The sequence below is a fragment of the Chionomys nivalis genome, chromosome 2, assembly GCF_950005125.1.
Source record: "Chionomys nivalis chromosome 2, mChiNiv1.1, whole genome shotgun sequence".
NCBI lineage: Eukaryota > Metazoa > Chordata > Mammalia > Rodentia > Cricetidae > Chionomys > Chionomys nivalis.
Window position 1 is genome coordinate 1,712,022 of NC_080087.1, and position 27,637 is coordinate 1,739,658.

Consider the following 27,637-nt stretch of genomic DNA (forward strand, 5'->3'; position numbering starts at 1 on the left):
TTCAGGTTATACAAAATTACCTGTAAGTTAAAACTTACTAACACATATCCATTACATTTAATGGGAGATTGAAAATTAATAGTAGCTGTGGATCATGCTGCATAAAATTTAAATCAAGTGGATGACAAATTAAATTAATTTCCTATATCAGCTATCAATAAAAATTCTGCATGGAATAATATGAATCATGCTTTTATATTTTTCAAATATAAATGGAATGATTATTTATGATTTTTCTACTTTTTGTTTAAAATTTTAGGGACAATTTACATATAGTTGAATAAAAGAAAAAATTCATTATGTTTGTTCTTTGACAATTTCATATGTATAATTTTATTATGTTGGTTCTTTGACAATTTCATACATATTATGATTACTTTTTCTTCCCATTTTTTTTGACCTTTCTCTATCTAATCCTCTTTCTCTATCAATCCTTTTCCATGATTGAAAGCTTTTCATTTTGTTTTATATCCGTTTAATTTAACCAGAGTCATATGTCAATTACATTGTAAGTATGTACATTACATTTTAAGTATTCATTGGAGCCAAGTGAGGTAACCAGTGAGTAACTGATTACATTTTAGTATTGTAGCTAATTTATGAAATAATGCACAATTTCTTATCCGTTTGAAAATCTTGCTAACAAACAAAGCAGGTATTTATCTTCCTAAATAGCAATCTTAGTCTATCCTTTGTGATTTTGGGATTTGACAACCTTGCATAATACCTACCACAGAGTAAGCAGTGACTGAAAGATTAATTTTATGTAAATTAACAGAATTTGAGTTTTATTTTCCTTTCATGACAGACAAAAATATTAGATTCAGAAACTTTGTATAATTAATCCCAAAGTCAGATAATCAAGGTTCAAAACAAAATTGATTCATTTAGTCTAGTTTTGTTTTATTCTGTTTTGCTTTCAATTATGTTGTTGTAAAGGAAAACTAACATGATGTCCCTAATACTCATAAAGATAGAATTTCCGTACAGAGCCAAGCTATGGAATTTAACATTCAACAAATAAACAATCCATATAAAGCAGTTAATTTTAGCACCAGAGGGCACAGTGGTTTTGAGTATGCATAATATTGTGATAAATTAATTATAAAACATTTTGGAAACTATTGGAATTATGATAAAATTGAAAAAAATGAGACTGGAAATGGCATAATGTCCAACTTCATCTCAGTACAGTTTCAAGAAAAAACAGTGAAGGCTGTGGAATTTAAACTGACTCTGATCTGATGATTTCTCATTCTGTGGCAGGAGGGCAGTGTGCAAAGAGTTGGAGTCAGTATGCTAGTAATAATACAGGCAGATGAGAGAGACGAAATTCAGTATTATTTCCTGAGTAGTGATAAAATGGCTTATATATGGAATATAGATTAAATACATCAATAGATTTGTGTACACTATTGTTATTATATTTATCTCGTTTTTCTCTCTTAGTCCCTACCACTCCTTCAGAAACCCTCAAATAATCTTCCTTCTTTTATGTCTTCTTTGTGACTTGCTGAATTTATAAACAACACACATATGTATACACATTCACACATGTTACTCTAAAGTATGATTAATAATAATAATAATAAATTTGAATAATTTCTAGAGCATTGATTAATTTTTTGATTTGTCCGATTATTTGACTTTTATATAAAATGCAAAGTAAACTAAATGATAGCCTCTTTAGCATGTCTCTAAATTAATTTGTACTCAAATATACAATTATTCCTTTAAAATTAACTCTGTGAATCCAAAATGTACAAAACAATGATCGTATAATCTTCATTTAAAAAGAATTAAGTTCTTCTGGTTTTTTCTGTTATTGTCGTGATAAAACATGCTATAGATATTTTTAAAAACTGATTTAGTATGATGTTTTGAAGAATCTCAAAGAGCTGCAGTGGTTAAGAATAGGCAGAGTATTATTCTATAAAAATGGGGAAAATCCCAAAAGTGTCTTTATCCAGCTCATGTAGAACGTTAAGAAGAGAGTAAATAATTCATTCCTTCCATGTAGTCAGAAGAATATGAGTTTTAAAAGAGGTCAAAGTAGAGCATTACCTGTTTTTAAATCATTCGTAATAATGTGGAAGCCTGAAGTGCATCTGTTAATTAAAATTAAAATTTTAGGTGACAGTGAAGTTTTTCCTCACTGTCCAGGGTAATGGATTCCAGGAGAGATGCACACATGCTTACTCTTTACACAAATTAAATGACAACTTAAATGAAAGGGCAATGAATCTCAAACTTACTGGCAGTGTTATTATGTGCAACTAATATAAAATATTTATAATGTTCTCCTTTGCATAAAATATTAGTGAATTTCTTGTATGATCTAGCAGACTGATCAAAAGTTTGCTTCTAGATTATTTTCTTATACTAGTGATATTTAAAAGTCTACAAGTCAAAGGTGTTTATGCATCCTAAAGTGAGATTGTGTGGGTAGAATAGTTACACACTGTACGTGAAACTTGGGTTCTATCTCTAGCATCATCAAAAGAAAGTAATGCTGGGAAAAAGTTAATACAGAAATACTCATGATGTCTGGATTACTTTACTTCGGGACGATAAAAAGTAGGAAGTGTAGATAAAATAATTGGGAGAACCTGAAATATGCAGTTTGAGATCTTGAAACTGACATTGCTGGAAACTAAGAGTTCTCACTTCTAGGTTGGTGTGATGACTAATCATTATCAAATTGACACACCTGGGAAGAATTGAATAATCACCTACATATAATTTACCTGTGAGATGTCCATATGGTATTTCCCTGTTCGCTGATCTATAGGTCCCAGTCGAAGGGGGCAATCTTATCCCTAGGAAATTGGGTCTGTATAACAAGGCTGGCTGTGTGAGCCTGGAAACTAACAGCTGAGCAGATTTCTGATATGTTCTGTTTCACTTACTGCCTCCAGTTTATGGCCTTGGTTGGCACTCATCAAGGAACATTGTTTGTAATACAAATAAACCCTTTCCTTCTCAAATTGGCTTTTGGCAGTGTTTAGCACAACAACACAAAAATTGACTACAGCAAAGGGTCAATTAGAAAAGTTGAGCGACTCGTATTGTTAATTAAAATGTAACTGAATTGTGTTATTAAGACATGGGTAGATACTAAAATACAAACAAAAGTTACTATTTCCTCAACATGTAGAGTGTAATTACATAGTTGACTCTGTTAAATATAGAAAGCGTTTTTCTTGCATTGATATTTATTCTGTGAGTCGAAAATAATCCTTATGTATAAAAATACACATTCCTAAATATGGCAGTTGAAATTATTGAAACTAGAAACAGATTTTTCAGTTAGGTGAAAGAAGAAACCCTATATAACTACGCAGTTATTCCAAATACACAAGTCCATTATTCACATATATTTGCATAGAGAATGTGTGATTCAACATGTCTTAGTTGTGACAGTACCTAAGTATTGCACTTCATGAATTTACATATAAGTGTGTTCACATTTAATCATTTGTTTCTGTATCTCTTCTCAAAAATTAAAAGAAAAAAAGTAAACTGGACTGGGATGATTCTACAGAAGTAGCTATTCTATAGTTCTTTGGTGGTATCCTATCCATTTTTGTTTGACAATGCAACACTATAGAATCCCTATACAAATATATTTTATTCTACAACATTAATATTCATCTCAAATATGTAAAACTATTTAGCAGCTATTTCAGTTTTATTACACGAAAGAACCACTGTTGGAAATCTTTCTTAAATAAAGATGACATTTTAACATTCTTCAAACTCTGAACATTTTTAATCTAACCTTCTCCCTGAAAGTGGACAATATGTAGCATTTTGCTAAGTGTATTTCACACATGTTTAAATTTATTTCAGATTGATACAGACATTTGCGGATCATGGACTATAGGACTAATATCACAGAATTTGTTCTTCTAGGACTTTCGCAGACAAAAGAAATACAAGCTCTCTGTTTTGTCTTATTTTTACTTTGTTACGTTGCAATTTTATTTGGGAACCTACTTATCATGATTTCTGTCACATGTAGTCACCTTATCAACCAACCCATGTATTTCTTTCTGAGTTACCTTTCATTCTCAGATCTGTGTTACACCTCCACTGTGACCCCCAAGCTGATCATCAACTTAGTAGCCACAAGAAAGTCAATTTCCTACAATGGCTGCATGACACAGCTCTTCACCATGCACTTCTTTGGGGGCATTGAGGTCTTTATCCTCACGGGAATGGCCTACGACCGTTACGTGGCCATCTGCAAACCCCTGCACTACTCCATCATCATGAGCAGGCAAAAGTGCGATGCCATGATTGCTGCTTCCTGTGCTGGGGGATTTCTGCATTCCTTTGGTCAGTTTCTCCTGGCAGTATTCTTACCTTACTGTGGCCCAAATGAAATAGATCACTACTTCTGTGACGTGTACCCTCTGCTCAAACTGGCCTGTACTGACACCAGAAATATTGGTTTCTTGGTTATTGCTAACTCTGGCCTGATGGGCTTAGTGACTTTTGTAGTCTTGTTGGTATCATACGCTGTGATCATATATACTGTCCGGTCTTACTCTGCAGAGAATCGTCGCAAAGCCCTTTCCACTTGCAGTTCCCACGTTACTGTAGTCATCCTTTTCTTTGCTCCTCTACTCTTCATTTACATTCGACCGGCAACGACATTACCAGAAGACAAAATATTTGCTCTCTTTTACACTATCATTGCCCCCATGCTCAACCCCCTGATTTATACACTCAGAAACAAGGAGATGAAGAATGCCATCAAGAGATTGTGTCACCGTATCACAGGGAACGAGGGAAATAGACTGAAATCATAACTGCTTTCTACCATCACAGTTTCTGGAAGGTACTTCTAACTTAAAGCATCAAATGGCAAATAACCTTTTGATGTTATGTAGCGATATGTATATCACTAGTATATATGTATATTCCATGCTAATGATATGTATGGGGCTGTCTGTAAGCAAATATTTACTGTTCTTCATATTAAACCAGACCTCCTAACTGTAATCCTGGTATTCTGAATTGCTGCTGTTGTTGATGTTCACATTGTCTGTATTGCATTTCTTGTTTGGTTCTATAACAAACTATGCTTGACAGGAGATCATCCTTAGTAATGTGTTCACCAGTTAAAATGAAGTGAACACAGAGAACAAATAAAATTTGTATACTGTATGACTGTTTAGTAAACTAGTAATTAATCAGATTTCAAAAATATTAAAAACGACTCTTATTTAAACCCACATAAGAGAACAGTCTAAAAGATCTACTTTATGGGTCACAAAATATTTCTCAAAAGTTTCACATTATGACTTAATTTAAAAAAAAACAAGTATTATTTTAGCTTTTCACATTTCTAAAACCAATACATTTTTCCTAAGTCAAAAATTATCTTTTACAGAAGTCCTCTCCATCTTCTGATTTTTTTTACAGATAGATTATTATGTATTATTTGGGATAAGCTCCATAATAATATAAAAAGGAAGAGAAGATATAAAAGAAGGTTCGCCAAGGGTTGATAATATCTGATTACAAGAGGTAGACCAATATTCTTTTAAAAATACCAATTTCATTGATTGAAATGTAGCTTAGAATGAGGGCTGGAAATCTCCCCAACATTCATCTGCATGGGGTAAAAGGCACCATCATAATAAAGGACTTTTACAACAAATTCCTTTTCTCCCAAACCTAGCCAGTTTGGATGCTCACCTTCCTAGACATGGATGGAGGGGGAAGACCTTGGACTGCCCACAGGGCAGGGAACCCTGACTGTTCCATCTTCTGATTTTTATACAATTTCCATCAACCCTATTCTGCAGTTGAAGGCACCGCTGTGCTACAGATGTTTTATTTACAGGTGAACATTCAATGCATATTCTTTGAGATATGACCTGCTATGTGTTTATGTAATAATCATTTTAATTCTAAAAGGGATGATTCTCTAATGGTAGTTGAAATAGTTTCACTTATTACTCAATACTGTAAAAATCAAAGAAAGATTTAGTGATAATTGAATACCACCCTTGAGCAAATAAAAGAAACAGAAAGAAAGACATGTAAACTCCAGATGAAAAAAAAAATGTCTAAAAGCCCAATAACTACTTTATTCCAAATGCAGAAGAATTCAAAGGACTTAGAAAAATGCATTAAGATGAAAAGGATTACAAAATAACTAAAAGAGAAATACATGTAATATAGAGAATAGTATCAAGTTTTGAAACCTCAAAGTCTGGTATCAGTGACACACTTCCTCTAACAGTGTCACACTGGTTAAACTTCCTCAGACAGTACCACCAACTGGTCACCAATTATTCAAACAAATGAACCTACAGGAATTGTTCTCATTCTAACCACCACAATAAGTATAAAAGTTCCATTTGAGGTTGAACATCATGCTCTCTCTTCTCTGCACCTTGGCCAGCTGTGAGTCTCCATGTTAATCACCATCTAATGCAAATAGAGGCTCTCTCAAATGAGAGCAGAGTGCTTTATTGATCTATGAGAATAATAATGAATCATTAGGAGTCAGCTGAACACTATGAACATTTAGCAAATTAGTAGTAGTAGGCTCTTCCCTATATTCGACCAGTAGAGCTGTTGTTTTTTAGCCTAATAAATGCTTTAGGTATTGGCTTCATTTTGTAAATTGGGACTTAAATCACCCCACAAAAAATGGTTGATTACTATTCTGGTGCTGCTAATGCATTTGGAATGAGTTGCCAAGTCAATCTTTATTATAGTTTTAAGTATTTAAAATTGCCTGTGGTTGCTGTTTACTGTTCTCTGATCTGGGATTCCCCTCTGTATGTGAAAAATTAGAAGAAAGAAACAAGAAACACACACACACAACAGAGCAGAAGATCTGACCCAACCCCTTCTCGTATACCTGCTAAGGTACCTGCCCTGAACCTAGCTTGCCTCAGCAAAATAGGACTGCTGACCCTGGTGATGGTGTGAATGAGGTTCCTAGAGCAGGGGAAATGGCCCAGCTCCTTGCTTCAGGCTGCACTGAGTTTTCTAGCTGAGGCAGTGCTGGAGAGATCATCTGTGTAGTGAGGATGAGGGAAAGTTAGCTAGCAAGTTCACCAACATCTGAAATTGCTGGGGTTTGGTCTCAATTTTGGGTACCTGCTAGATTGAAACTCAGTTATTAATTTATAATCTATTTGTTTGTATACGTTTGGGTGCAGAGGATCATATGGAGATCCAGAGTTTACATTTGGTGTTTTCCTCAATTGCCCTCAATTATATAGGTATTGAGGCAGGCTTTCACTTAAACAGCATTCTCCAAATCCACCTAGTCTTGGTATCCACTCAAATCCATATCTTTGAATTCATTGCCAATTTTTCTACTTTCTTAAAAGTCTACATTCCTATTCACATAGACCTTGATGTAAAATGTGTGATATAGTTCCAGCACCTGGGGAGACTAAAGTAGAGCAGCAAGTCCGAGATCAGCCTGGGTTAAACAACAAGAGAGAAAAAATCAATAAGTTTGATACTTTAAGGATTTCTACAACCATCTCTGCTTTATTTCCTGTTGCAAACAATGCATTCTTTCCAGTCGCAATACAAATCAAGCCTTAGCTCCTCTGTGGAAATGCAATTATCTATAGGACCATCTCTTTTATCTTACTTATTCACTTAAATCTAGGACAAGACCAAAAGTAGATGCTCAAAATAACTCTTTCAGAATGAACTGATAGAGATTTGAAACCATCTTTGCTTAAATGGATATAAAGGGATTGCTGCGAAATTCTACCTTTGGTTTAAATATAATTTCACAGAGTGGTCAGAAAGACAAATGAGAATGAGATCCCAAACTCTCTTTGGGACATGAATCTTATGAAGTGATCCTGGCAATTCAATGAGAATGGAAGCAAATCTAACAAAATGTTCTCAATTAGGGAAGAGATTCTTTTGTGTTCTTCATAAAATCTTTAGGCAGGCCGGGCAGTGGTGGCGCATGCCTTTAATCCCAGCACTCGGGAGGCAGAGGCAGGTGGATCTCTGTGAGTTCGAGACCAGCCTGGTCTACAAGAGCTAGTTCCAGGACAGGCTCCAAAACCACAGAGAAACCCTGTCTCGAAAAAAAAAAAAACTCCAAAAAAAAAAATTAAATAAATAAATAAAATAAAATCTTTAGGCAATGTTGAAAGTAGTTTCTTTATCTATCCAAGGTTACCTCATCTACCTGAATTCTGCCAGCTAATTCATGCACCTCAACTAAGCTGTAGGATTAGTTAAGAGCTCTAGAAGAGGTGCTCTTATCCAGGCTCATAGATCCAAAGGGGGCTTTGCAGGGGACTATGAATCCACTGGAATTGCATACTTAACATCTGGAATAGAGGTATCCAAAGCAGTGAGACATGAGGCTCTCAGAAAGAACTAACAGTTACAATAGGCTTGAGGTGGCAAGATGCCTCTGTGGGTAAAGTATTTGCTGTGCAACCATGAAGACCTGAATTTGGGTCCTCAGCACTCATGGATTTAATCTACATGGAAAGTAGAAAAAGACAAAATCTCCTGAGTATATTGGGAGCATGGGGACCATGGGAGAGGATTGCAGGGGAGAGGAGAGGAAGGGAGGGAAGCAGAGAAAAATGTATAGCTCAATAAAAATCAATCAATCAATCAATAAAATAAAGATAAATAAATAAAGATCATACAAAGAAACACAAAGTGTTGGGAGCAGTGAGACCCCAGATCCTGAATTTCTTGTAATCCCCTGATCTGAGTGCCTACAGCTGCTCTGAACACGAGACCTTCAGGAGTTCCTGATGGCAGGAGAGTGGTTTCTGGTGGGTTTGGCTGGGGCGTGGCTATCTCTATATAATCTGCCCCTGAACACAATAAAGGGGGCATTCTTGGGGAATCCAAGGATGACCCGTGTCGCTGTCTCTCTGTCTGGGTATGTCTGTGTATTTTAACCTCCAGCCGCCTTGCCCGAAGCTCGCCAACTGGGTGCCAGCTCACAGAGCGCAGACACGGGGGCGCGGAGCAAGGCAACAAAGTGGCCTGAATGCTTCACTGCATTGAAGGAATGCATTGGTCTCTCAAATCCTGAAAGTCACATTGTGCTCCAGGAGGAGTGGACACTCACCTGAAAAAAAAAAAAGTGGCACATGCCTCTCAAGAAAGTTAGGTCAAGCCAACTCCATGGTTCCTTGCAGTTTGAAGAAAATCTGCCAAACAAATATCTGACCTCCTACAGTTCGCTGCTTCTTTCTATGTATTCTGACTTCATACACATGGTAGATTTTAATTTGATAATTTGGAAGCACAAGTAATAGAAAGTCCTGGCATACTGTTCTTCTCATAATGCCTATTACTGCTAAATACATGTATATACATACATATATAATAGGATATGTATACAGGAAGACTCAGAAAATATGACACAGCAGTTAGTACTATAACATGTAGTGCTGAATCTGGTACTTTAAATATATTAATAACAGAGTCACAAAATTTGATAGTAATCCTTACTCCTTATCTTGAAAGATATGTTACAATTCACACAGGAAAAGTACTGTTATTTACTATTATTGATCAAGCATTGAATCTCCTACATCCAAATGTTTTAAGATTTAGAAAGACAAACATCATGATTTAGATTTCTCATACTCTGATTTAGCAGAAAATATTATAATTATTTTTACAAGAAAAGTAGTTTATGACACCAAACTTGCCTCAGAACATTCTTCATCTCCATGTTTCTCAGAGTGTAGATCAGAGGGTTGAACATGGGAGCGATGATTGTGTAGAAAAGAGCAAAAATTTTATCTTCTGGATAAGAGACAGATGGTCTAATATATATGAAAAGTACTGGCACAAAAAACAAAGTAACAACTGTGACATGAGAACTGCATGTAGAAAGAGCTTTTCCACGGTTCTCTGCAGGATAAGCCCTGATAGTGTATAATATGAAAGAGTACGACCATATCAAGACTATGAAGGTCACCAGTCCCATCATGCCTGAATTGGCAACCACCAGAAGTCCAACTTTGTATGTATTGCTGCAGGCAAGTGACAACAAGGGATAAACATCACAGAAATAGTGATCCATTTCATTGGGGCCACAAAGGGGAAGGCTGATAACAAGAACACTCTGGAAGAAAGAATGTATAAAAGCACCAATACAGCAAGCAGCAACCATGGCACGACACCTCCACCTGCTCATGGTGATGGTGTAATGCAGGGGCTTGCAGATGGCTACGTAGCGGTCATATGCCATTACCGTGAGGATAAGTATCTCAATCCCCCCAAAGAAATGCATGGTAAAAAGCTGAGCCATACAGCTGGTATAAGAAATCGTGTTCCTTTCTTTGAGAAGGCCAGTGAGAAGCTTGGGAGTCACAGTGGACGTATAGCACAGGTCTGACAAAGCAAGGTAATTAAGGAAGAAATACATTGGTTGTTCGTTTAGCTTGCTGAAAATGATAGATATCATTACAAACATGTTTCCCCCCCAAATAGCTGTGTAACAAAACAAGAACAGGAGGAAGCACAGAATTTTAATTTTCTTGTTCTGGGAAAGTCCTAACAGTATAAATTTAGTGATGTTATTGGTACATTCCATATTCCAAAGAAATTAAGATTCAATGGAGTTAGCTGAAAGCAAATGATAGAGAAGGATTAAAAATTTTCATTAATCATGGTATGAATCATATAAAATACTTTAAAAATTACAATAACTTTTGAAAATATCTTTCTTTTCTCTGTGTATTTCTAATTCTTATATTCTAGAAAAAGTCTTCATTTGAATGTCAACATCATTTCAACCATATTAATCACTTTAGTAAAAGTGTAGTGCAAAAAGTCACACTAGTAAAAGTACAACCAAAGATGTATGATTGCACTATACAGGATATACAAAGGTGAATTTAGGGGCATGAGCTCCTGATCACAGTGTAATTTAGCCATTTAGTAGCTTAGGATTGGAGATAAAGAGAAGGAAACAATAAAAATCACTATAGACTATTGCTTTAGAATTAATATTTTGTTATAAATTTTTAGGATATGTTAGTAAAATATTTATTTTGTTTATTAATTAGTTTTTATGAAAGAAATTGCAAGTACAAATTCCCAAAAGTGTCATATATTTATGGACAATATGGAAAATAAGACAGAGTACATCATATCATGTGAAAATTTAGGAGTTCTGTTATTTTTAATTTCATAATACAAAAATAATAATTAAACTATAATGAAATAATTTAATGCTGCAACAAGAAGCAGGAATACCAGAATTCAAATCAATGCTGATACCAAACAAAAAACAAAAGTTTAATAATGTGTAAATTAATGAGTATTTAAAATTTAGAAAGTTCTGAAATTATAGAAATGACTTCATAAAAGTAAATATAACCCTATATTTTGTTATGCTAGTTTGCACAGCATATAGGAGGAAATCCCTAGCCTCTGTGTACATTTTGTTTAAACTAACACCCTAGTTTTTTTTTCATTGCACTAAACCTCAAAAGCCATTATTTTTTCTTCAACCCTTAGGAAACTCCCCTATCCTCTGCCACATTGTCCAGTCCCTATATCTTCCAGTTCTCCCATGAGTCCATCAATATTGTCATTAACGTGCAATATTAGTGTTCACTTTTTGGGGATCCTTCAAGGCACTTCTTCAGACAAGCAACTACAGCATCTTACATTCTTGTTACCCTTCACAATTTGCTGCTGTAGTTGTTCTATATCAGTGAAAAAGTTTGATATTCAGATGCAAGGTCTGGCCACATATTCCCAGACAAAAGATCATTAATGGCCTTCATGCTCACTCACACTTCTTTGGTATGAGCATTTTCATTATTAATCACCCATGACCACAGAGGTTACATTAATGAGTGTTTAGTTGGGAACAGGAACTTGTAGTTATTTCTCTCTCTCTCTCTCTCTCTCTCTCTATATATATATATATATATATATATATATATATATGTATCACAAATATTTAAAAACCACTAATCAATTGTTCATTGAAAAGTTAATATGAATGATATCATTATTTAGATAAAACAGCATATCACGGATCTTAAACAAATCAAGAGAAATGATAATATGGAGGCGGCGGAAGCACCGGCGCGCAGGCAGGCCCGGGCGGCGGAGGCACTGGCAGGCAGGCAAGTCCGGGCGGCAGAGGCACAGGCGGGCAGGCAGGCCCGGACGGCACAGGCACCGGCAGCAGGCAAGTCCGGGCGGTGGAGGCACCAGCGGGCAGGCAGGCCCGGGCAGCGGAGGCACTGGATGCAGGATAGTGCTGGCAAGAAACAGTGAAGCCCGCACTGAGAGCAGATTGCCCCGCTACAATTAAATCAAACCCAATAGATAGCATCGGTAAGAGGAGATGGGCAGACGCCAAGGCAAGAATTCACCCAACAATCTGAAAAACAACATGAAAACAACAGAACCCAATGATCTTACAACACAAGGACTTGAACACCCTAACACAGGAGAAGAGGAAAAAACTGACTTTCTGAAAGCAATAGAGTCCCTTAAACAACATGTAAAAAATGCCCTCATAGAAATGGATGAGAAGTATAACAAAAAGTTTGAAGAAATGAGTAAATACGTAAATGATACCCTGGGAAGCCAAGAAAAAACGATCAAACAGGTAATGGAAACAGTCCAAGAATTGAAAACTGAAATGGAAGCAAGGAAGAAAACACAAACTGAGGACCAGCTGGATATGGCAAATATAGGTCAACGAGCAGAGACTACAGAAACAAGCATAATCAATAGAATACAAGAGATAGAAGGAAGAATCTCAGATTCTGAAGACACCACAGAGAAAATAAACGGACTGATCAAAGAAAACACCAAAACCAACAAATTCTCATCACAAAACATTCAGGAAATATGGGACACAATAAAAAGACCAAACCTAAGAATAATAGGGATAGAAGAAGTAGAAGAGGCACAGCTCAAAGGTCCAGAAAACATTTTTAACAAAATTTTGGAAGAAAACTTCCCCAACATAAAGAAAGATATTCCTTTGAATATTCAAGAAGCATACAGAACACCAAACAGACTGGATCAAAAATAACCTCCCCTCGCCATATAATAATCAAAACACAAAATATACAGATTAAAGAAAGAATATTAAGAGCTGCAAAGGAAAAAGGCCAAGTAACTTATAAAGGTAAACCGATCAGACTTACACCTGACTTCTCTATGGAAACCATGAAAGCCGGAAGGTCCTGGATAGAGGTACTACAGAAACTAAGAGACCATGGATGCAAACCCAAACTACTATACCCAGCCAAGCTATCGTTCACTGTCAATGGAGAAAACAAGACATTCCAGGATAAGAACAAATTTAAACAATACATTGCCACAAATCCAGCCCTACAGAAAGTAATAGAAGGAAAATCACAACCCAAGGAATCCAACATTGCCAACACTGCCTACAATAACCCAGGCATCTAGTGACCCTTCACCAGCACAACTCAAAGAAGGGAGACACACAAACTCTTCTACCAAAAGCAATAAGAATAACCGGAGTTAACAACCACTGGTCATTAATATCACTTAATATTAATGGCCTCAATTCACCAATAAAAAGGCACAGGCTAAGAGATTGGATACAAAAACAGGATCCCACAGTCTGCTGTTTGCAAGAAACTCATCTCAACCACAAAGACAGGCATCTACTCAGAGTAAAGGGTTGGGAAAAGGTTTTTCAAGCAAATGGTCCTAAGAAAAAAGCAGGTGTGGCCATACTAATTTCTAACAAAACTGACTTCAAACTAAAATCAATCAGAAGAGATCGACAGGGACACTTTATACTCATAACAGGAACAATTCAGCAGGATGAAGTCTCAATCCTGAATATCTATGCCCCTAATATAAAAGCACCCAATTATGTAAAAGAAATATTGCTAAAACTCAAGGCAGACATCAAATCACACACACTAGTAGTAGGAGACTTCAACACACCTCTCTCACCAATGGACAGGTCAATCAGACAGAAAACTAATAGAGAATTAAAAGAATTGTTGGAGGTAATGAATCAAATGGACTTAACAGACATCTATAGAACACTCCACCCAAATAGGAAAGAATACACATTCTTCTCTACAGCTCATGGAACCTTCTCGAAAATTGATCACATACTTGGAAACAAAGGAAACCTCCACAGATACAAAAAAATATCAGTGTCCACCTGTGTCTTATCAGATCACCACGGATTAAAGTTAGAAGGCAACAACAATGCTACCCCCAGAAAACTGACAAACTCATGGAAACTGAACAGTCAACTACTGAACCACACCTGGGTCAAGGAAGAAATCAAGGAAGAAATTAAAGTCTTCCTTGAATTTAATGAAAACAAAGAGACAACATACTCAAACCTATGGGACACGATGAAAGCAGTGCTAAGAGGAAAGTTCATAGCACTAAGTGCCCACTTAAAGAAAACGGAGAAAGCATACATTGGGGACTTAACAGCACACCTGAAAGCTCTAGAAAAAAAAGAAGCAGACGCTCCCAGGAGGAGTAGAAGACTGGAAATAATCAAACTGAGGGCAGAAATCAACAAAATAGAAACACAGAAAACAGTCCAAAGAATCAATGAAACAAAAAGTTGGTTCTTGGAGAAAATCAACAAGATTGACAAACCCCTATCCAAACTAATTAAACGACAGAGAGAGAACACGCAAATAAATAAGATCAGAAATGAAAAGGGGGACATAACCACAGACACAGAGGAAATTCAGAGAATCATTAGATCTTACTACAAAAGCCTGTATGCCACAAAACTGGAAAATGCAAAAGAAATGGACACTTTTTTAGATAAGTACCATATACCAAACCTAAACCAAGACCGGGTGAACGATCTAAATAGACCTGTTAGTCGCGAAGAATTAGAAACAGTTATCAAAAATCTCCCTTCCAAAAAAAGCCCAGGGCCAGATGGTTTCAATGCAGAATTCTACCAGAACTTCCAAGAAGAGCTAATACCTATATTTCTTAATGTATTTCACAATATAGAAACAGAAGAGTCATTGCCAAATTCCTTTTATGAAGCTACAGTTACCCTGATACCAAAACCACACAAAGACCCAACCAAGAAAGAGAATTACAGGCCTATCTCACTCATGAACATCGACGCAAAAATTCTCAATAAAATACTGGCAAACCGAATCCAAGAACACATTAGAAAAGTTATCCATTATGATCAAGTAGGCTTCATTCCAGAGATGCAGGGCTGGTTCAACATACGCAAATCTATCAACGTAATCAACCATATAAATAAACTGAAAGAAAAAAACCATATGATCATTTCATTAGATGCTGAAAAAGCATTTGACAAAATTCAACACCCCTTTATGATAAAGGTCTTGGAGAGATTAGGGATACAAGGGGCATACCTAAATATAATAAAAGCTATTTACAGCAAGCCGACAGCTAACATTAAATTAAATGGAGAAAAACTCAAAGCCATCCCACTAAAATCAGGAACACGACAAGGATGTCCACTCTCTCCATACCTCTTCAATATAGTGCTTGAAGTTCTAGCAATAGCAATAAGACAACATAAGGGGATCAAGGGGATCCATATTGGAAAGGAAGAAGTTAAGCTTTCATTATTTGCAGATGATATGATAGTATACATAACCGACCCCAAAAACTCTACCAAAGAACTCCTACAGCTGATAAACACCTTTGGTAATGTGGCAGGATACAAAATCAACTCCAAAAAATCAGTTGCCTTCCTATACACTAAGGATAAGGAAGCAGAGAGGGAAATCAGAGAAGCATCACCTTTCACGATAGCCACAAATAGCATAAAATACCTTGGGGTAACTCTGACCAAGGAAGTGAAAGATCTATTTGGCAAGAACTTTAAGTCTTTGAAGAAAGAAATTGAAGAGGACACCAGAAAATGGAAGGACCTCCCTTGCTCTTGGATTGGGAGGATCAACATAGTAAAAATGGCAATTCTACCAAAAGCAATCTATAGATTCAATGCAATCCCCATCAAAATCCCATCAAAATTCTTCACAGATCTGGAGAAGACAATAATCAACTTTATATGGAAAAACAAAAAACCCAGGATAGCCAAAACAATCTTATACAATAAAGGATCGTCTGGAGGCATTACCATCCCTGACTTCAAACTCTATTACAGAGCTACAGTACTGAAAACAGCTTGGTACTGGCATAAAAACAGAAAAGTCGACCAATGGAATAGAATAGAAGACCCTGACTTTAGCCCACAAACCTATGAACACCTGATTTTCGATAAAGGAGCTAAAAGTATACAATGGAAAAAAGAGAGCATCTTTAACAAATTGTGCTGGCAAAACTGGATGGCAATCTGTAGAAGAATGAAAATAGATCCATATATATCACTATGCACAAAACTCAAGTCCAAATAGATTAAAGACCTCAATATCAGTCCAAACACACTGAACCTGATAGAAGAGAAAGTGGGAAGTACTCTACAACACATGGGCACAGGAGAACATTTCCTACGTATAACCCCAGCAGCACAAACACTAAGGACATCATTGAATAAATGGGACCTCCTGAGACTGAGAAGCTTCTGTAAAGCAAAGGACACTGTCACTAAGACAGAAAGGCAACCCACTGACTGGGAGAAGATCTTCACCAACCCCGCAACTGACAAAGGTCTGATATCCAAAATATACAAAGAACTCAAGAAATTAGACCGTAAAAGGTTAATCAATCCAATTATAAAATGGGGCACTGAGCTGAACAGAGACTTTTCAACAGAAGAAGTTCAAATGGCCAAAAGACACTTAAGATCGTGCTCAACTTCCTTAGCAATCAGGGAAATGCAAATCAAGACAACATTAAGATACCATCTTACACCTGTCAGAATAGCTAAAATCAAAAACACCAATGATAGCCTCTGCTGGAGAGGTTGTGGAGAAAGGGGCACTCTCATCCATTGCTGGTGGGAATGCAAACTTGTGCAACCACTTTGGAAAGCAGTGTGGCGGTTTCTCAGGAAAGTCGGGATCAACCTACCTCTCGACCCAGCAATACCACTCTTGGGAATATACCCAAGAGATGCCCAAACATACAACAAAAGTATATGCTCAACTATGTTCATAGCAGCATTGTTTGTAATAGCCAGAACCTGGAAACAACCTAAATGTCCTTCAATGGAAGAATGGATGAAGAAAGTATGGAATATATACATATTAGAGTACTACTCAGCAGTAAAAAACAATGACTTCTTGAATTTTGCATACAAATGGACGGAAATAGAAAACACTATCCTGAGTGAGGTAAGCCAGACCCAAAAAGAGGAACATGGGATGTACTCACTTATATTTGGTTTCTAGCCATAAATAAAGGACATTGAGACTATAATTTGTGATTCTAGAGAAGCTAAATAAGAAGGTGAACCCAAAGAAAAACATATTAGCATCCTCCTGAATATTAACCTTCATCAGGAGATAAAAGAAGACAGAGACATAGACCAACATTGGAGCACTGGACTGAAGTCTCACGATCCAAAGGAGGAGCAGAAGGAGAGTGAGCACGAGCAAGGAACTCAGGACCGCGAGGGATGCACCCACACACTGAGGCAAAGGGGATGTTCTATCGGGAACTCACCAAGGCCAGCTGGCCGGGGTCTGAAAAAGCATGGGACAAAACCGGTCTAGCTGAACATAACGGACAATGAGGACTACTGAGAACTGAAGAACAATGGCAATGGGTTCTTGATCCTATTGCACGTAATGGCTTTGTGGGAGCCCAGGTAGTTTCGATGCTCACCTTAATAGACCTGGATGGAGGTGGGTGGTCCTTGGACCTCCCACAGGGCAGAGAAACCTGCTTGCTCTTTGGGCTGAGGAGGGAGGAAGACTTGATTGGGGGAGGGAATGGGAGGTGGTGGCGGGGAAGAGGCAGAAATCTTTAATAATTAAATAAATTAATTAATAAAAAAAGAAGCTAGAGCTAATAGGCCAAGCAGTGATAAAAAAAAAAAAGAAATGATAATATGTGTTTTCTTTTTATCTTTCTGTCAGGATACAATCTCAAGCATTTTACACACAATGTATCATTTGTATTAGAAGAGTCCGAGACAGTGCTCTACTTTTAAAGAACAAAACCAATTGTTATTGATAATGTAGAGCACAGATATTGAAGACTATTTGTAGAATAATCTTTAATATTTTTCTTGATATCTTAATGCTAAAAACCTGCTTTACCTGTTTATACTACTTTCTTGTACATAGTTTCTTTTTATTTTTATTTGTTTATTATTGCCCATAATTTATCACAACTCAGGAAGTCAGTGTCATTAATCTTCTGTTTCTGAGCATCTCACATGAAGATGAGAGAAGCTTTCCTTACAGCAGATAGTAATTAATACAGAGATCCATACTTGTAACTTTTGAGGGAACAGAAGACTGAGAGTGTTCAACCTTAAAAGAAATATTCATAGTCAACCCTAATGCTCAGGGATCTTTGCCAAAGAGGAACCAAAAAGTTATAAGAGTGAGAGATGACTGGTAATATGTATATAAAAGAGTGTTTTACAGACAAAATATGACAAAGGCATATACAAACTTGCAGTGATTGTGATATATACAACTTGCAAAAGTTCCAACTAGACAAATCCCAACATTGAGAGTAGAGAATGGGTCTAAAATTCAATCACTAGCTAAGGAGTTTTTAACCTTTGATGGCTTCTAGGAGAGGAATAGTCGGATGTTTGGTGGTAATGATGCTAATCATTGTAGTCTGACCATCAAGACTAGCTGAGCAACACAAATTGTACTTGGTATGGAAAGAAGAAAAGCAATAAAAGTAAGAAGTGATATCAAAGTTGGGTGGAAAAAGGTAGGAGGATTGAGAAGTTGGTAAGTGGAGGAAATATGTCCAAGTAACATTGTATGACTTTCTCAAAGAATTAATAAAAAGGAAGTTTTAGAGTCAAGGTAAATAGTCAATTTACCCCTAAAGCTTTGGATTATTCTCTCAGATAATTCTAAGTCTCCATCAGTTTAATTTTTACTCCATTTTCACTCTGCTATTATTATTATTTTCTTCATTTCTGGGGGGGGGTGCTGAGACACATGGACTTTCTGTATAACCTTGTCTGCCTTAAAACTAGCTTTGTAGACAAGGCTGGCCTAGAATGCAGGGATCTGCCTGGCTTGTCTCTGTCTCCAAGTGTTGTGATTAAAGTCATTTGCCAACAGCACCCAGCTTCATTATGTTATTCTATGGATCAACTGTGTTCCTCATTGGTGTTCACAATTTCCTATGAAATTATAAATCATATATTTTGAATTTTTCTTTTACCATTTTTTAAGCATTTATCTTATAAGAAAAACAAAAAAGGAAAAAAAATCCTTTCCTGTCTGAACATATTCCATTACTTTTTATTTACTTTTTCTTACTTTTCTTTATTCTTCTGTATAAATCAATAGTTCATTAATCTATCAATAACTTTTATCAATACATTTATTTGAAATTTTTCGGTAAACCAAAAATGTTAATGAAAGAGGAAGAAGAATTTAAAATACAATTAAGTAAATATTTATATGATTTATTCTGTACAAGTGTAAGTCATTCATTTGCTGTAGCTATTACTTACATCTGGGTCATTGTAGAGGCAGGCCTAGGCGGCGGAAGCAACGGGCAGCGGAGGCACCAGCACGCAGGCAAGTCCTGGCGGCAGAGGCACCGGCGTGCAGGCAGGCCCGGGTGGCGGAGGCACCGGCAGTCAGGCCCGGCAGGCAGGCCTAGGCAGCGGAAGCACCGGCGCACAGACAGGGCCGGGCGGCGGAGGCACCAGCACGCAGGCAAGTCCGGACGGCAGAGGCACCGGCGTGCAGGCAGGCCCGGGTGGCGGAGGCAGCGACAGTCAGGCCCGGCAGGCAGGCCTAGGCGGCGGAAGCACCGGCGCGCAGGCAGGCCCAGGTGGCGGAGGCACCGGCAGGCAGGCAAGTCCGGGCGGCAGAGGCACCGGCGTGCAGGCAGGCCCGGGTGGCGGAGGCACCGGCAGTCAGGCCCGGCAGGCAGGCCTAGGCAGCGGAAGCACAGGCGCACAGACAGGCCCGGGCGGCGGAGGCACCAGCACGCAGGCAAGTCTGGGCGGCAGAGGCACCGGCGTGCAGGAAGGCCCGGGTGGCGGAGGCAGCGACAGTCAGGCCCGGCAGGCAGGCCTAGGCGGCGGAAACACCGGCGCGCAGGCAGGCCCAGGTGGCGGAGGCACCGGCAGGCAGGCCTAGGCGGCGGAAGCACCGGCGCACAGACAGTTCCGGGCGGCGGAGGCACCGGCAGGCAGGCCCGGGCAGCGGAGGCACTGGATACAGGATAGTGCGGGCAAGAAACAGTGAAGCCTGCACTGAGAACAGATTGCCCCGCTACAATTAAATCAAACCCAATAGATAGCATCGGTAAGAGGAGATGGGCAGACGCCAAGGCAAGAATTCACCCAACAATCTGAAAAACAACATGAAAACAACAGAACCCAATGATCTTACAACACAAGGACTTGAACACCCTATCACAGGAGAAGAGGAAAAAACTGACTTTTTGAAAGCAATAGAGTCCCTTAAACAACATGTAAAAAACGCCCTCATAGAAATGGATGAGAAGTATAACAAAAAGTTTGAAGAAATGAGTAAATACGTAAATGATACCCTGGGAAGCCAAGAAAAAACGATCAAACAGGTAATGGAAACAGTCCAAGAATTGAAAACTGAAATGGAAGCAAGGAAGAAAACACAAACTGAGGACCAGATGGATATGGCAAATATAGGTCAACGAGCAGAGACTACAGAAACAAGCATAATCAATAGAATACAAGAGATAGAAGAAAGAATCTCAGATTCTGAAGACAACATAGAGAAAATAAACGGACTGATCAAAGAAAACACCAAAACCAACAAATTCTCATCACAAAGCATTCAGGAAATATGGGACACAATAAAAAGACCAAACCTAAGAATAATAGGGATAGAAGAAGGAGAAGAGGCACAGCTCAAAGGTCCAGAAAACATTTTTAACAAAATTATGGAAGAAAACTTCCCCAACATAAAGAAAGATATTCCTTTGAATATTCAAGAAGCATACAGAACACCAAACAGACTGGATCAAAAAAAAACGTCCCCTCGCCATATAATAATCAAAACACAAAATATACAGATTAAAGAAAGAATATTAAGAGCTGCAAAGGAAAAAGGCCAAGTAACTTATAAAGGTAAACCGATCAGACTTACACCTGACTTCTCTATGGAAACCATGAAAGCCAGAAGGTCCTGGATAGAGGTACTACAGAAACTAAGAGACCATGGATGCAAACCCAAACTACTATACCCAGCCAAGCTATCGTTCACTATCAATGGAGAAAACAAGACATTCCAGGATAAGAACAAATTTAAACAATACGTTGCCACAAATCCAGCCCTACAGAAAGTAATAGAAGGAAAATCACAACCCAAGGAATCCAACATTGCCAACACTGCCTACAATAACCCAGGCATCTAGTGACCCTTCAACAGCACAACTCAAAGAAGGGAGACACACAAACTCTTCTACCAAAAGCAGTAAGAATAACCAGAGTTAACAACCACTGCTCATTAATATCACTTAATATTAATGGTCTCAATTCACCAATAAAAAGGCACAGGCTAAGAGATTAGATACGAAAACAGGATCCAACAGTCTGCTGTTTGCAAGAAACTCATCTCAACCACAAAGACAGGCATCTACTCAGAGTAAAGGGTTGGGAAAAGGTTTTTCAAGCAAATGGTCCTAAGAAAAAAGCAGGTGTGGCCATACTAATTTCTAACAAAACTGACTTCAAACTAAAATCAATCAGAAGAGATCGACAGGGACACTTTATACTCATAACAGGAACGATTCAGCAGGATGAAGTCTCAATCCTGAATATCTATGCCCCTAATATAAAAGCACCCACTTATGTAAAAGAAATATTGCTAAAACTCAAGGCAGACATCAAATCACACACACTAGTAGTAGGAGACTTCAACACACCTCTCTCACCAATGGACAGGTCAATCAGACAGAAAACTAATAGAGAATTAAGAAAATTGTTGGAGGTAATGAATCAAATGGACTTAACAGACATCTATAGAACACTCCACCCAAATAGGAAAGAATACACCTTCTTCTCTGCAGCTCATGGAACCTTCTCGAAAATTGACCACATACTTGGAAACAAAGGAAACCTCCACAGATACAAAAAAATATCAGTGTCCACCTGTGTCTTATCAGATCACCACAGATTAAAGTTAGAAGCCACCAACAAAGCTACCCCCAGAAAGCTGACAAACTCATGGAAACTGAACAGTCAACTACTGAACCACACCTGGGTCAAGGAAGAAATTAAGAAAGAAATTAAAGTCTTCCTTGAATTTAATGAAAACAAAGAGACAACATACTCAAACCTATGGGACACGATGAAAGCAGTGCTAAGAGGAAAGTTCATAGCACTAAGTGCCCACTTAAAGAAAACGGAGAAAGCATACATTGGGGACTTAACAGCACACCTGAAAGCTCTAGAAAAAAAAGAAGCAGACGCGCCCAGGAGGAGTAGAAGACTGGAAATAATCAAACTGAGGGCAGAAATCAACAAAATAGAAACACAGAAAACAGTCCAAAGAATCAATGAAACAAAAAGTTGGTTCTTGGAGAAAATCAACAAGATTGACAAACCCCTATCCAAACTAATTAAACGACAGAGAGAGAACACGCAAATAAATAAGATCAGAAATGAAAAGGGGGACATAACCACAGACACAGAGGAAATTCAGAGAATCATTAGATCTTACTACAAAAACCTGTATGCCACAAAACTGGAAAATGCAAAAGAAATGGACACTTTTTTAGATAAGTACCATATACCAAACCTAAACCAAGACCAGGTGAACGATCTAAATAGACCTGTTAGTCGCGAAGAATTAGAAACAGTTATCAAAAATCTCCCTTCCAAAAAAAGCCCAGGGCCAGATGGTTTCAATGCAGAATTCTACCAGAACTTCCAAGAAGAGCTAATACCTATACTTCTTAATGTATTTCACAATATAGAAACAGAAGAGTCATTGCCAAATTCCTTTTATGAAGCTACAGTTACCCTGATACCAAAACCACACAAAGACCCAACCAAGAAAGAGAATTACAGGCCTATCTCACTCATGAACATCGACGCAAAAATTCTCAATAAAATACTGGCAAACCGAATCCAAGAACACATTAGAAAAGTTATCCATTATGATCAAGTAGGCTTCATTCCAGAGATGCAGGGCTGGTTCAACATACGCAAATCTATCAATGTAATCAACCATATAAATAAACTGAAAGAAAAAAACTATATGATCATTTCATTAGATGCTGAAAAAGCATTCGACAAAATTCAACACTCCTTTATGATAAAGGTCTTGGAGAGATTAGGGATACAAGGGGCATACCTAAATATAATAAAAGCTATTTACAGCAAGCCGACAGCTAACATTAAATTAAATGGAGAAAAACTCAAAGCCATCCCACTAAAATCAGGAACACGACAAGGATGTCCACTCTCTCCATACCTCTTCAATATAGTGCTTGAAGTTCTAGCAATAGCAATAAGACAACATAAGGGGATCAAGGGGATCCATATTGGAAAGGAAGAAGTTAAGCTTTCATTATTTGCAGATGATATGATAGTATACATAACCGACCCCAAAAACTCTACCAAAGAACTCCTACAGCTGATAAACACCTTTGGTAATGTGGCAGGATACAAAATCAACTCCAAAAAATCAGTTGCCTTCCTATACACTAAGGATAAGGAAGCAGAGAGGGAAATCAGAGAAGCATCACCTTTCACGATAGCCACAAATAGCATAAAATACCTTGGGGTAACTCTGACCAAGGAAGTGAAAGATCTATTTGGCAAGAACTTTAAGTCTTTGAAGAAAGAAATTGAAGAGGACACCAGAAAATGGAAGGACCTCCCTTGCTCTTGGATTGGGAGGATCAACATAGTAAAAATGGCAATTCTACCAAAAGCAATCTATAGATTCAATGCAATCCCCATCAAAATCCCATCAAAATTCTTCACAGATCTTGAGAAGACAATAATCAACTTTATATGGAAAAACAAAAAACCCAGGATAGCCAAAACAATCTTATACAATAAAGGATCGTCTGGAAGCATTACCATCCCTGACTTCAAACTCTATTACAGAGCTACAGTACTGAAAACGGCTTGGTACTGGCATAAAAACAGAGAAGTCGACCAATGGAATAGAATAGAAGACCCTGACTTTAGCCCACAAACCTATGAACACCTGATTTTCGATAAAGGAGCTAAAAGTATACAATGGAAAAAAGAGAGCATCTTCAACAAATTGTGCTGGCAAAACTGGAAGTCAATCTGTAGAAGAATGAAAATAGATCCATATATATCACCATGCACAAAACTCAAGTCCAAATGGATTAAAGACCTCAATATCAGTCCAAACACACTGAACCTGATAGAAGAGAAAGTGGGAAGTACTCTACAACACATGGGCACAGGAGAACACTTCCTACGTATAACCCCAGCAGCACAAACACTAAGGACATCATTGAATAAATGGGACCTCCTGAGACTGAGAAGCTTCTGTAAAGCAAAGGACACTGTCACTAAGACAGAAAGGCAACCCACTGACTGGGAGAAGATCTTCACCAACCCCGCAACTGACAAAGGTCTGATATCCAAAATATACAAAGAACTCAAGAAATTAGACCGTAAAAGGTTAATCAATCCAATTATAAAATGGGGCACTGAGCTGAACAGAGACTTTTCAACAGAAGAAGTTCAAATGTCCAAAAGTCACTTAAGATCATGCTCAACTTCCTTAGCAATCAGGGAAATGCAAATCAAGACAACATTAAGATACCATCTTACACCGGTCAGAATGGCTAAAATCAAAAACACCAATGATAGCCTCTGCTGGAGAGGTTGTGGAGAAAGGGGCACTCTCATCCATTGCTGGTGGGAATGCAAACTTGTGCAACCACTTTGGAAAGCAGTGTGGTGGTTTCTCAGGAAAGTCGGGTTCAACCTACCTCTTGACCCAGCAATACCACTCTTGGGAATATACCCAAGAGATGCCCAAACATACAACAAAAGTATATGCTCAACTATGTTCATAGCAGCATTGTTTGTAATTGCCAGAACCTGGAAACAACCTATATGTCCTTCAATGGAAGAATGGATGAAGAAAGTATGGAATATATACATATTAGAGTACTACTCAGCAGTAAAAAACAATGACTTCTTGAATTTTGCATACAAATGGATGGAAATAGAAAACACTATCCTGAGTGAGGTAAGCCAGACCCAAAAAGAGGAACATGGGATGTACTCACTCATATTTTGTTTCTAGCCATAAATAAAGGACATTGAGACTATAATTCGTGACTCTAGAGAAGCTAAATAAGAAGGTGAACCCAAAGAAAAATATATAAGCATCCCCCTGAATATTAACCTTCATCAGGCGATGAAAGAAGACAGAGACAGAGACCAACATTGGAGCACTGGACTGAAGTCTCACGATCCAAAGGAGGAGCAGAAGGAGAGTGAGCACGAGCAAGGAACTCAGGACGGCGAGGGGTGCACCCACACACTGAGGCAATGGGGATGATCTATCGGGAACTCACCAAGGCCAGCTGGCCGGGGACTGAAAAAGCATGGGACAAAACCGGTCTCGCTGAACATAATGGACAATGAGGACTACTGAGAACTGAAGAACAATGGCAATGGGTTCTTGATCCTATTGCATGTAATGGCTTTGTGGGAGCCCAGGTAGTTTGGATGCTCACCTTAATAGACCTGGATGGAGGTGGGTGGTCCTTGGACCTCCCACAGGGCAGAGAAACCTGCTTGCTCTTTGGGCTGAGGAGGAAGGAAGACTTGATTGGGGGAGGGGGAGGGAATGGGAGGTGGTGGCGGGGAAGAGGCAGAAATCTTTAATAATTAAATTAATTAATTAATAAAAAAATCAGCAAGAAAAATAAATAAATAAATAAAAAAAAACATCTGGGTCATTGTAGTGTTACTTACGAGGTAATCCATAAGCCTATATGTGTTCAGTCTCTAGGACTTTCCTGCTCCTTTCTGAGAGAAAATATACATTCCTCAAAAATATCATCACTGGAAGTTTCTTGTTTCTGTCCTCAAGATATATGTCCACCATGGGTTTAGTGGTAATAAATATAGTTAAAATTCTCTGGTTAAATTCCAAGATGTGTAAAGTGTATGACCTGGGAGACTAGATCTAACTTTTTCTGAATCTTGAGGCATATCCCACAAGAGCATTGGGCCAATGATGTGGGATTTCCCTGTGTATGATGTGATGATCATTAATGAATAAAGAAACTGCTTTGGACCTTTAGCAGGGCAGAATTTAGGTAGGCAGAGAACACAGACTGAATACTGGGAGAAAGAAGGGCAGAATGAAAGAGACACACACCATAGAGCTGCCAGAGTCAGACATGGTGAAACTTTGGTGTTAAGCCACTGTCATGTGGCGATACATAGATTAACGGGGATAGGTTAAATTAATATGTATGAGTTAACCAATAAGAAGCTAGAGCTAATGGGCCAAACAGTGATTTGTTTAAATAAGACAGCTTCTGTGTGATTATTTCGTGGCTGGGCAGTGGGGACCAACGAGTGGCCTCCTACAACAGGCCTATGTGGAACTTTCAATAATGTAAATTTCTCATGCTTTCAAAAGTAGTTTTTTCTAGGTTGATAAAGTTTTATACTCTGAGGTGTCTTCATATAATCCTAGGACTGACCTGTTCTCAATACTAGGAAGTCCCAAGCTCTGTGCTCTATGTTGACATAAATTCTGAAGAGAGACTAAAGCCTACTTACTGAGTGACAAAGGATGTGAACTAAAAAGTTATGATACAGGAAAATAAGAACAATGTCTGTGAGTTTGGATTGCACAATTCAATGGGCAGGAAGAATCTTTGTACTGCAGTACTTCAAATCTTAGTGGCCCTACACCTCTATCCACATTTCTGGGGCAAAACATGTTATCAGGTTTAACAACCGAGGCTTGGCTCTTATTTCTGGAAGTGAATCGGGAGCTAGATATGTGTGAGCAAGCTAAAAAAATATGTTTAAAAGGGGAGAACTTGAATTCTAGGACTTTGGGAGGTTGTGATATGTCACAGGTGATAGCTAAGAACATGGAAGAAGTACGGGAGTTGCTCAGGACTGAGAGTGGAATTCTCATGCAGGGGAGTTGATGGCCTGAAGACTGAGGCTAGATTTATGTTCAAGATCCCCTGGAATCTTGGTGTAAGTGTCTGTCGGGGTGTTGGGGAAGGCCTTGATATTGAATTGTAAGGATTAACCTGTGGTTTGGAGAAATGTGTTTCAGCCTAAATCTGTGTGAATAGAATGATACTTCATGGGATTGTGTATATATTTGGCTGTATGGGTGTAACAGTAATATAGGCTTGAGAGGAAGTATGGGGGGCAAAGACTGAACGGGAGGAGGGAAGATTCCAAATTAAGAAAATATCGTTTTCATGTATGAAACTCTCAAAATATTGTTAAAGTTAAATAAATAAGTAATAAAACAATAAAAAGAATCATGGTGAATATATATTTTAATATTAAATT

General features: G+C 38.0%; 2 protein-coding genes across 2 annotated transcripts; one reads left to right on the forward strand and one right to left on the reverse strand.

Moving 5' to 3' along the window:
- Window positions 1-3,875: 3,875 nt before the first annotated feature.
- LOC130869807 (olfactory receptor 4P4-like) lies at window positions 3,876-4,817 on the forward strand. Its single transcript, XM_057762246.1, has one exon. It carries the CDS (start codon window positions 3,876-3,878, stop codon window positions 4,815-4,817), a length of 942 nt encoding a protein of 313 aa, XP_057618229.1.
- Window positions 4,818-9,658: 4,841 nt separating this feature from the next.
- Window positions 9,659-10,582, reverse strand: LOC130869808 (olfactory receptor 4P4-like). The gene has a single exon (XM_057762247.1). The coding sequence runs from the start codon at window positions 10,580-10,582 to the stop codon at window positions 9,659-9,661; it is 924 nt and encodes a 307-aa protein (XP_057618230.1).
- Window positions 10,583-27,637: the final 17,055 nt, after the last annotated feature.